The 12,646-nt window shown below is 40.7% G+C and overlaps 1 protein-coding gene across 2 annotated transcripts in view; it reads right to left on the reverse strand.

Moving 5' to 3' along the window:
* The window catches only part of LOC140212491 (FYVE and coiled-coil domain-containing protein 1-like), a 241,484-nt gene that overhangs the window by 188,175 nt on the left and 40,663 nt on the right, over positions 1–12,646 (reverse strand). For both annotated transcript variants that reach the window (XM_072283363.1, XM_072283364.1), the window contains exons 8-10: positions 9,991–12,486; positions 9,315–9,407; positions 9,085–9,203 (exon numbers count right to left, since the gene is read on the reverse strand). In XM_072283363.1, the coding sequence (XP_072139464.1) occupies positions 9,085–9,203; positions 9,315–9,407; positions 9,991–12,486 (2,708 nt within the window). The remainder of the gene's footprint in view (positions 1–9,084; positions 9,204–9,314; positions 9,408–9,990; positions 12,487–12,646) is intronic.

The following is a 12,646-nucleotide window of genomic DNA, read 5'->3' on the forward strand; positions in this document are numbered from 1 at the left end:
CAGCACAATACAGGGCCTTCGGCCCACAATGTTGTACCGACCCTCAAACCCTGCCTCCCATATAACCTCCCACCTTAAATTCCTCTATTTACCTGTCTAGTAGTCTCTTAAATTTCACCAGTGTATCTGCCTCCACCACTGACTCAGGCAGTGCTTTCCACGCACCAACCACTCTCTAAGTAAAAAACCTTCCTCTAATATCCCTCTTCAACTTCCCAACCCTTACCTTAAAGCCATGTCCTCTTGTATTGAGCAGTGGTGCCCTGGGGAAGAGGCGCTGGCTGTCCACTCTATCTATTCCTCTTAATATCTTGAATACCTCTATCATGTCTCCTCTCATCCTCCTTCTCTCCAGAGTAAAGCCCTAGCTCCCTTAATCTCTGATCATAATGCATACTCTCTAAACTAGGCAGTATCCTGGTAAATCTCCTCTGTACCCTTTCCAATGCTTCCACATCCTTCCTATAGTGAGGCGACCAGAACTGGACACAGTACTCCAAGTGTGGCCTAACCAGAGTTTTATAGAGCTGCATCATTACCTCACAACTCTTAAACTCTGTCCCTCGACTTATGAAAGCTAACACCCCACAAGCTTTCTTAACTACCCTATCTAACTGTGAGGCAACTTTCAGGGATCTGCGGACATGTATTCCCAGATCCTTCTGGTCCTCCACACTACCAAGTATCCTGCCATCTACTTTGTACTCTGCCTTGAAGTTTGTCCTTCCAAAGTGTATCACCTCACACTTCTCCAGGTTGAACTCCATCTGCCACTTCTCAGCCCACTTCTGCATCCTATCAATGTCCCTCTGCAATCTTTGACAATCCTCTACACTATCTACAACACCACAAACCTGTGTGTCGTCTGCAAACTTGCCAACCCACCCTTCTACCCCCACATCCAGGTCGTTAATAAAAATCATGAAAAGTAGAGGTCCCAGAACCGATCCTTGTGGGACACCACTAGTCACAACCCTCCAAACCGAATGTACTCCCTCGACGACGACCAATTCTGAATCCACCTGGCCAAACTTCCCTGGAACCCATGCCTTCTGACTTTGAATAAGCCTACTGTGTGGAACCTTGCCAAATGCCTTACAGGTTTCCCCCGCCATCCGAAGGTAGAGCATTCCTATGAAACAGTTCATAAGCCGGAAGGTCATAAAGCGAAGAAGCAATTACCATTTATTTATATGGGAAAATTTTGTGAGCATTCGCAGACCCAAAAATAACCTACCAAATCATGCCAAATAACACATAAAACCTAAAATAACAGTAACGTATAGTAAAAGCAGGAATGATATGATAAATACACAGCCTATATAAAGTAGAAATACTTTTCCACAATCATTGCCTGCACTGTCCACCGTAGCGAAAATCTCACATAAGCGCCGTCGGCAAAAACACGGCGCAAGCGCTCGCGACAGAAAATCTCATGCAACCGCTGTTGGCAAAAACACTCTCTCCAGTAAACTATAAACTATGAAGGGGCCAAATCATACTAAATAACATTGTCATCTGTTTCCACTGAGGCAGGCAGGTCATCTTCTCCTATGACCGCCCACCTCTATGTCGAAGGTCGAGGTTCATCATCTGCTGTGGCTGATGTGGAAGGCTTGATAAACAACAGTATGCTTGAGTGCTTAGCCTCGCGCATTTTTCTATCATACAGTTCTTTGTAAGCACTCAAACCATCTTGCAAATATGCCCTAAACCAACGTGCCCTTTCAAAATTAAAGTCATACTTTATCATTGCAGTGAAAATCTCACACAGTCACTTCATTCGGTTTCAATTGTTATCCTTTCCTCTTCCAACTGCATCAGCTCTTCATCTATCAGTTCTTGGTCATGGGATGCCAAAACCTCTTCAACATCATCTTCGTCAACTTCCACAAGCCAAACTCACTTTGTCCGTTCACCACAATCGAAAAGTTTAATTATGTCTAGTTTTACGCTAAGTGTAACACCCTATGAGCACTTTTAGGCTTTCCCGATACTTTAGAACTCATCTTGCTAACGGATGCTCACAGGCACGTGTTTAAGCAATGCCGGCGAGAATGTCATTCCGAATCCGGGGGAGAGTGGCTGCTCCGGGCGCGCGCTGCCTTTTTTCGTAACAGTAAAAACACCTTCTGTTAGTGAAAACAGGTAACTAATGTAGGTCTTTCGTAACAGTGAGGTTTCGTAAAGCGAATGTTTGAAAAGCGGGGGACACCTGTATTAAAATCCATGTAAATCACATCAACTGCACTACTCTCATCTATATGTCTGGTCACCTCCTCAAAGAACTCTATCAGGCTTGTTAGACAAAAGCTGCCCTTCACAAAGCCATGCTGACTGCCCCTGATCAGACCATGATTCTCTACATGCCCAGAGATCCTATCTCTAAGAATCTTTTCCAACAGCTTCCCCACCACAGACGTAAGGCTCACTGGTCTATAATTACCCGGACTATCCCTACTACCTTTTCTGAACACGCGGACAACATTCGCCTCTCTCCAATCCTGCAGTACCATTCCCATGGACAACGAGGACATAAAGATCCTAGCCAGAGGCTCAGCAATCTCTTCCCTCGCCTCGTGGAGCAGCCTGGGGAATATTCCGTCAGACCCCGGGGACTTATCCGTCCTAATGTATTTTAACAACTTCAACACCTCCTCTCCCTTAATATCAACAAACTCTAGAACATCAACCTCACTCATATTGTCCTCACCATCATCAAGTTCCCTCTCATTGGTGAATACCGAACAGAAGTATTCATTGAGGACCTCGCTCACTTCCATAGCCTCCAGGCACATCTTCCCACCTTTATCTCTAATCGGTCCTACCTTCACTCCTGTCATCCTTTTGTTCTTCACATAACTGAAAAATGCCTTGGGGTTTTCCTTTACCCTTCTTGCCAAGACCTTCTCATGTCTGCTTCTTGCTCTCCTCAGCCCCTTCTTAAGCTCCTTTCTTGCTACCCTATATTCCTCAATAGACCCATCTGATCCTTGCTTCCTAAACCTCATGTATGCTGCCTTCTTCTATCTGACTAGATTTTCCACCTCACTTGTCACCCATGGTTCCTTCACCCTACTATTTTTTATCTTCCTCACTGGGGCAAGTCTGTCCCTAACATCCTGCAAGAGATCCCTAAATACCGACCACATGTCCATAGTACATTTCCCTGCAAAAACATCATCTCAATTCACATCCGCAAGTTCTAGCCTTATAGCCTCATAATTTGCCCTTCCCCAATTAAAAATGTTGCTGTCCTCTCTGATTCTATCCTTTTCCATGATAATGCTAAAGGCCAGGGAGTGGTGGTCACTGTCCCCCAGATGCTCAAACCACTGAGAGATCTGTGACCTGACCCGGTTCATTACCTAGTGCTAGATCTAGTATGGCATTCCCCCTAGACAGCCTGTCAACATTCTGCCCCGTCTAAACCCTTGGAACTAATCTACATGCTACTTGTGTGGCTAACAATGTTAATCTTCAATACAAGAGTTTAATCACCTCTCCTAATAGTCAATGGTATTACTATTATTGAATCTACTGCTATTAATAGCATGGTGAACCCATTAACCAGAAACCTAACTAACGGAAACACATAAATACTGTGGAGCACAGAGCAGGTTAGAATTTAAGCATTCAATACTTCAGGTGACACACTTCCTGACTCTCCAACACCTCCAATGTTCAAATCACAACGATAATGAAACAAACTTCACTTGCCTTTGTTACTATAGCTCCAATGACGTTCAAGAATTTGGCATCATCCTGGACAAAACATTTGACTTGATTGTTAGTCCGCCACCATGCTAAGTACCCCCCTTCATCATCAGAGTACTGCAGCCATCTATGCAATGCACTCTTCTAATTTACCAAAGGTTCACTGACAACACCTTCCAAACTGCAACCTCTACCTACCAACTAAAACACCACAAAAGCAACTGGTGCATTTACGACCTTCATAAGTTGTCATAGTTGTCATTTTTTAACCTCTCCTTATAATATACAATGACAAATAAACCTCATCCTCATTACACTAAACTAATTTCCAAATCAACTGTCCGCAAGTTAACTGACTATATCTAACGATTAAAACAAACATGATTTCACTCTGCTAACTATGAGACTGCCTGTTATTTTTCTACCTTCAATAATTGCTAACTTCTCAGCCTCCAATTTCCAGACTTGGGGAAGGAAAGAAAGGTTGCTCTAAATTCTTTTAACATCTCCAGAAATATCTGTTTGAAGTAAGGAGACACACATGTCAAGCAATGGATGAAAATACATCAAGCAATGCACTTCCCAGAAATGCTGAATACCTCATGTATCTCACTCCCAGTTTTGTTAAAGACCTTGGAAATAGTTTCAGTTTTAGATGGCTTCCTTCTCAATAACAACCAATTGTTAAAGAAAAATTAGTAAATTCAAAATTCAATACTATATTAAAATCTGTGCTGTAGATGTGGTAAACGTCCTACTCTATTACCTTTATATACTTGGAGGAAACTGGCTCCTTGTAGCAAAAACTACGAAGGTTTGCCATCCAGTATCTCCAGAATACATATATAAATTCAACTCTGATGGATCAAGTCTGGTTCAAATCAAACCTGAGCCTGAACAGTCCATCGTGCAGTGTGCACAGTATGATACACATACCCAAGTTCAACTGTTCTAAATCTCCCAATCCTGGAATCAGGCAATGAAGCAAACAAAAACTACACCAGCCAGTGCTTTTTGTTGAGGCTTGACATCATGACCACCCTGACAAACTTTAACAGATGACAAGGATGGAGCTTGTCCTTATCTGTAGTCAATGTCTGTGAGGTTTTTTTGTAAGAGTTTTTAAATGCTTGTGACATAGAGACATTTAAAACCTATAGGAATTGAGTTACATATTTTTAAAATAAATTTAATGTCTTCCAACCACATTAAACTACCAAAAATAATTAAAAGTTAAAATGAAGTGAAAGAACTTGAACTACTTTGTTCTTCCTAAATTCCAGGTTGGAATCCCCATTTAAATGACTAATGATATATTATGTCCCATGACATATTATGACCTCCTGTCCCATGATCCTCTCATATCCCTTTTGCCATTCACCTGTCCAGCTCTTGGCTCCATCCATCCCCCTCCTGTCTTCTCCTATCATTTTGGATCTCCCCCCCCTCCCCCCCCACTTTCAAATCTCTTACTAACTCTTCCTTGAGTTAGTCCTGACGAAGGGTCTTGGCCTGAAACGTCGACTGCACCTCTTCCTAGAGATGCTGCCTGGCCTGCTACGTTCACCAGCAACTTTGATGTGTGTTGCCTGATATATTATGTAACAGGTATGGCTGATTCAGAATCACGAACCAAGGCATTATTCTGAAGAATCTTAGAACAATCTGTTTACCAAACAAATTTGTCCAGCCATACATGGAACAAAGCAGCAGATGTATTGTGGGAATAAAAGGATCCTTGTCTAACTGGCTGCCAGTAACTAGTGGCCAGTGTTGGGACCACTTCTTTTTATGCTGTACTAGACAACCCGGTGACCGTTTGGGCACTCCTTGAGAGAAAGGTAGTGCAGTCTGATGTGTTGTGCTTTGGAAATTAGAGAAGAAAAACTCAGTTTATTAAAGAAGAAAGACGCGTAGCAAGACAAATACAGCTCCTCCTCGTTTAACGAAGGACACTTTTGATGACAACATTTCTGGTTGATCTGCCACCCTTCAAGCATACTCTAACATTTTCATTTCTTTTTCTCCGGCTTAAAGCCACATACAGCTGACCATGCTGGAATACCGGTTTCTCCAAATAAATCAACACATTCTCCATGCGCCTTATGTATAGTCATAGCAAAACATGACTATATCGGGAACTGGTTCCACTGAAGAGGGACATCTTCCCCTTCTGATAAATTGAGAGTAATTCTTGGGATCACGACAATGTCATTTTTGAACACACCAATGTTTATCTTTGCTACAATGAGATTGGCGTACAGTTCTTCCACCATCATTCGAGTTCCATTACAAAGTCTTGCTGGATCCAAGTTCCTCACAGAAATGATGGCAGATCCCCTCTTCAATTCCAGTTTATGTGGTGGCAATCCAGAGAGTTCGACCAAATCAAGGAATTCTGTTGGAAAATGAGTGGCGTTAGCTCCTTCACTTACGACATTGAAGGAACAGTATTCTTTCATGATTCCAGGGAAGCGTCTAATGCATGTGGTTTATTTTTCGCATCATTTCATTGAGAAGAACTAAGATAGAATTCCTCGAGAACAGTTCTGCAGGATTGTCGAATGTCGGGTAGATGAAATCAATGCATTCTCCCATAGTTTTTGCTGGCAGAATCATATCTTCAGGTAATTCAATTTCATTGCTTTCATTTTTCTCAATCTTGTCTTCTCCAAAATCCAATAAGATCTCAGAATATCGTCCTCCTCCCTCACTCAATCGCATGCTTCTCTTCAATTGAAACTTGATAAAGCTTCTCCATAAGTAGAATTTTTTTATGCATGAATTCTCCACATCAGCATCATTTCCACATTTCACAACTGCTAGAAGCTGACGGAAATCACCACAGCAAATGATTAAAATACCCCCGAAGGCCTCATTCTTGCCGCATACATCACGAAGAGTCCGGTCCATGGCTTTGAAGCTCTCCCTCCTAATCATTGGGCACTCATCCCAGACAATAAGCCTCGCATTTTGGAGTAAATTTGCAGTATTGGTGTTTTTATCTATGTTACAAAGGGCATCTTCGGTGACTTTGAGGGGTATTTTGAATCTTGAATGCATTGTCCTACCACCAGGCATCAATGTTGCTGCAATACCCGATGATGCTACAGCTATAGCAACACCTCCATCTCCCCTAACTTTAGCGAGGATCAAGTTGATGATAAATGTCTTGCCCATACCTCCTGGTGCATCAATGAAAATCAATGAAGAGAGATTCCTTTCCAAGCAGTCACACACATACTCATATACTTCTCTTTGCTCATTATTCAATAAGGTACTCTTTACCGCATATTCTCGAGTTGATCTTTCCTTTTTTCCTCTGTCTCTTCCTCTCTCCTCCTTCTCTGCCTGTTTTTGTCATTCTGGAGATGCGCAGCCCTTTCATCCTTTGTCTCTTCATCTCTTCAACCATTTGTTCTTTCTCTCTGATCCTGGAGTCGTGCAGCCCTGGCCTGATCCAATTCTTGTACTCTCCTCCTTCTGTGCCCATTGTTGTCATTTTGGAGACATGCATGCCTCTCCTCCTCTGTCTCTTCTTCTCTCATCTTTTTTGTCCTGACTCTTTGATCCTGGAGTCGTGCAGCCCTGGCCTCATCCGATTGTCGTTCTCTCCCTCTCCTTGCCGCTTCCTGACAACATTTGGCGTCATCTCTTGACCATAATGTCCCCCTTCTCTTTCCACGTGGCATTATTAGGCTGTCCATATTTTTTAACCCTAATGCTTGATAGAAGATACGAAGCAGTAACACCAAAGCCTCCAGGATGCTGATTTTTCTTGATGATGTGGTTGGCGCTCTCCTAAATGGACGTGACCTTTTGCTGCGGTTGGTGTCGCTGCTGTGAGCATCGTGAAGTGCTGCTGAGGCTGGCCGTGCGCAAGCGTTGTGGTGTCGCGTCGCAGTTTCCATGAAAGGTGGAATTGGCTCTGTGAGCATCATGAGGCGCTGCTGAGGCTGGCCGTGCGCATGCACCGTGGTGTCGCGTCGCTGTTTCTATTAAAGCTGGAATCGGCTCGGGTTGTGGAAAGCAGGGCCTGTTGATTGATGAGTGAGCAATTTTATACGAATATATAACCCTGAACTTTGCAAGCATTCTGTAAGTTAGCGCATTTTAAGTCGATTTAGGTAAAAAAAAGTGCCGCTATAATGCACCATTTGGGCTTATTGGAGGTCACAAACAGACAAACAGAGCATGAGAATTTTGATAGTATATAGATATTAACAATTTAGATGATGCAATAGATGGCTTTGTTGCCAAGTTCACATACGATACAAAGATTGGTAGAGGGGCAGGTAGTGTTGAGGAAACAGGGCGACTGCAGAAGGACTTCAACAGATTAGGAGAATGGGCAGAAAGTGGCAAATGAAATACAATGTTTAAAAATGCATGGTCGTGCACTTTGGTAATAGAAATAAATATGCACACTATTTTGTAAACGGGGAGAAAATCCAAAAATCTGAGATGCAAAGGGACTTGGGAGTCATTGTGCAGAACACCCTAAAGGTTAACTTGCAGGTTGAGTTGGTGGTGAGGAAGGCGAATGCAATATGAACATTCATTTCAAGAGGTCTTGGCTACTCAAAAGCAGGATGTGATGCTGAAACTTTATAAGGCACTGGTGAGGCTTCGCCTTGAGTATTGGGAACAGTTTTGGATTCCTCATCTTAGAAAAGATGTGGTGGCATTGAAGAGGGACCAGAGGCGGTTCAGAAGAATGATTCCGGGTATGATTATCATACGAGGAACATTTGATGGCTGTGGGTCTGTACTCACTGGAATTTAGAAGGATGAGGGGGGGATCTCATTGAAACCTTACGACTGCTGAAAGGCCTAGACAGAGTAGATGTGGAAAGGATATTTCCATTGGTGGGAGAGTCTAGGACAAGAGGGCCAATATAGGATAGAGGGGTGTCCATTTAAAACAGAGATGCAGAGAAATTTCTTTAGCCAGAGGGTGGTAAATTTGTGGAATTTGTTACCACAGGCAGCTGTGGAGGTCAGGTCATTGGGTGTATTTAAAGCAGAGATTGATAGGTTCATAATTGGACACGGAATCAAAAGTTACAGGGAGAAGGCCGGGGAATAAAGGATCAGCCATGATTGAATGGCAGAGAAGACTCGATGGGCTAAATGGCCTCATTCTGCTCCTATGTCTTATGTTTTATGTATTAGCATCTGTTTACTCGGGTCATCAGGAGCTGGGGCAGTACCACTGAGTCTGAGATGGATATACTCACATGAATATATAAGGTGAAAATTCTGAAGCCAATATAAATCATTCAAATAATTTGTTTCTCCATTTTATAACATTATGCAAAATGCAAGCCAAAAATTAGCCTTCCATTTGGCTTCAAACAGTCATACCTGGCAAAGTTTTCTGAAAGACACTTCAGTTTTTCTTGCTCCTCATTTCTCAGTAATTGTGATTCTGCAATTACTTGTACTTTCTGTTCCAACTGCTCTCTTAAATTATTGTTAAGATCCTGTTAAATAAAAAATAATTAAACAATTACAAACATTAAGGCTGATATTATGCTCCTAAGTGAAAGTTATGCATCACTGATTCTGTTCTTAAAGATAAATAGATGACTCACTTGAATGTCAACAAGTTGTTGATCCTTTGAAGCCATTTGACTTTGAAGTTCATTGAGGTCTGTTTTAACAGCCTCTAATTCTTTACCAACAGTCTGTCAATATAAGAGCATCATCATCAAAATTTTGTATTAATGCAAATTAATACAATATATACCAAATTAATGCAATATACCTTGATCAAAATAAGCAGTCAACGCCTCACAAACTTGTCTTTAATAACTGATGAAAATTGAATGCTCAGACGACAGAAAAAATAATTGGCTTCTTTTCGCTAATTTGGAATTAGAATATATTTCTGCATCAAAAAGACCTGAGGGGAGGATTCTGGTCTCTAATTTCTCCTCATGGTTAGTTACAATATATCTAAGGAGCAGGACTACTGCACACCCTCAAATGGATGAACAGTGAATTTGTGGACACTGTAAGTCTTTCATCTACATTGTAGATAACATTTGGTATGAGGATAAGAAAAAAAAAGGAAAAGAAAGGAAGTAAAGGAACCTTCTTCCTCACAAAATAAAACTGAAAGCTTCAGTAAATAAATTTGAGTACTTAAGAAACAAAATTAAATTAAAGCTAATAATATTATAGGTTACTTTCAAGCAGGCTTCCAAAGTAGAAAATCTGACAACAGAGTATAGAGATTTATTGCTGTATTTCCTGCAAGGATATTACCTTTAATTTATTCTGGTAGTCCATCACCTCTCCACTTATCTGAAATTTGACTGCAGACATCTCTTCCTTTGCAGCCTCCTGGAGACTTTCTGCTTGCTGTTGTGCTTTCACTAGCTTTTTCTGCAGCTCCTCTACAGTTGCTGCTAAATTTTCTGATCTCTTTAACTCCTCTTGAAGGTGTTCATTCTCATTCTTTAGTGCAGAAATATTTACATTTAGCTGGCTTTGTTCCAGTTTCATCACCTCAAAAACTGTTGCTTGCTGTTGACAAATGTCATTATATTTCTGCTCAATGGCATTTTTTTCGGCACTCAGTGTACACATCTGCATGCCAAGTTCTGCCATTTCAGTGTTTACCCTATTAAGCAGATCTTTGGTCTCAATATTTTCAGAAGTTAGTTTTTCAATATACTTTCTCTGTTGAGATGATTCGCATTTAAACGTTGTAAACTGTTCTTCAAGTTCAATTACTTGCTGTGCAAATTTTTCTCTCTCTTTTTTAAGATAATCTGCTTTTTCTTTTAATATCGAGAGTTTTTCAGCATGATCCCTGCTGTTTGATTCTATCTGTTCCTTCAGATTTTGAACCAGAGTTCTGTATTCCTCTTTGGAACATACCGCAAGATTAAGATTGCTGTGTATACTTTCTTTTTCCTCAACGGCATACTTAAGCTTTGAACTAAGTTCTTCAATCACTCCCTGTAACCTGGACACTTCACTATGCTCAAATTCAAGCTGATTTTTAGTGGTAGCTAGTTCTTCATTTATCTTCTGCATTTCTTTCTCATAAAGGTCTTTCTCTGTCACCTGTGCTTTCACAAATGCATTTTTCTCAACTATTAGATCCTCACTAAGCTCAGTTTGCTTCTGAACATTATCTTCAAGAGCCAATTTTTCTTTTTCTAGCATCTCTACTTTTGCCTGATATTTTTCAATGTTTTCTGATAACTGCCTTAACAGGCTATCTTTGTTTTCAGCTACCAAAGAGATGGGAGAATTTTCATTCGCTTGTAACTTTAATAACTTATTATCCAAATCCGAAAGCATTTCCTCTGCCTGCAGATTTAGCAAGCGATCACTCAACTCATCAAATTCAGTCTCACTTTCTTTCAGTTTGCCCTCTGCTGTTTCAAACTGCCTGGGAGAATTTTGTAATGGCTCATTAAATTGATTGTTTTCTTCCTTTAGATTTTTTTCTTTTTCATCCATTGGAACCATGGCATCAGCTGTCTGGCCCTGCACCTCTTTCTGAGATGCACTGAATCTATCAGTTTCCAAGGACAAACATGTTCTCCCCATTGCTTCCTCTCTTTCAGCACTTTTCTGCACAATATGTTGAAATTTCTTATTCTCACGTTCAAGTTTTTGATGGTTATCCACAATGTGGCTTGACGTACTTTGACCATTAGCTAATATCCCTTCTAATTCTTGCACCTTTTTTCTAAGATCTTCATTCTCACAGAAAAGTTTATTTCGAACATCCTGATGATTTTGTGCCTCATTATTAGCAGCTACTAGCTGGCTAGAAAGAGTACTTATTCGTTCATCTAATACTTCACATTTGACTTGTGCCTCATCTTTCTCATTTCTTAGCTCCTGAATAGCCTTTTGCATCGATTCAAGTTCAGTTGCATCACTTCCTTGTACACTCTTTATTTCACCATAGTTATTTAAGTGAGATTCTAGCTCTTCATTTTTCTCCACAAGCATAGCATTCTTTTCCTCAAATTTCAAAGTAGTTCCTTTCAGCTTCAACTCAAGCTCATCTATTATTAAGTCTTTCGATTTCAAATCATTTGTTAGCTTTTCCACCTGCAGTTGCTGCATATTGTTTAACCTCTGTATTCCAATCTCCTCTCTCTCAGCATTATTCAACTTGTCGCGAAGTTCATTGATTTTCTGCTCTAAATCATAGTGGGTTGCCTCCAATTGTGCCTTTTCAGTCAAAATGTCTTCTATCTTTTTGACCAGCTCTATATTCTTCTGTTCTGCTGTGATTAGTTTGGACTGAAATTCATCAAATGTGGCATCTTTTACACTGTGTGACCTGAGACTTTCCACTTCTTGTGTTAATGGCTGCAGTTTGTTTGGGTAGTGGTTATTACATGTCTCCAATTCTGCAGCCTTTGACTGAAGCACCTGTTGTTTCTCTGTGGAACTAACATCTAACATTTGCAAAGACTTTTGAGATTCTGCCATACTGCCTTGAGCAAAATCTTCGCACCGCTGACTCAGCTCTTCCACTGTCTTCTTTAGTATGAGGTTCTCCTCCATTGATTCAGCAGCTGATTTCCTCAAAGCTTCTATTGTCTGCTCATGTAATGATATTGTCTTCTGTAACTCACTCTTTTCCAGTTCAAAATGTTCGATCTTTTCATGCATTTCTTTTTGCTTTATATCAGACTGATCAAGTTCAACACGTAACTCGTCAAGGGTTTCCAGTTGCTCTACTGTTAAGGAATTATTTAGTTCCAGATTTGTAAGACTTTCTGGAGGCTGCAAAATGATGCAAAGTATATATGAGTTATGCTACAATTAAATATACTTGTGACTTCATTGATATAATTTCTATTTTTTTTCAGAAAAGCACACAAAATACAGTCCTATAGCAACTGCTTAAAATATTATACACAAACAATTCTTTTTCACATAAATG

This window comes from Mobula birostris, chromosome 19 (genome assembly GCF_030028105.1).
Source record: "Mobula birostris isolate sMobBir1 chromosome 19, sMobBir1.hap1, whole genome shotgun sequence".
Classification (NCBI taxonomy): domain Eukaryota; kingdom Metazoa; phylum Chordata; class Chondrichthyes; order Myliobatiformes; family Myliobatidae; genus Mobula; species Mobula birostris.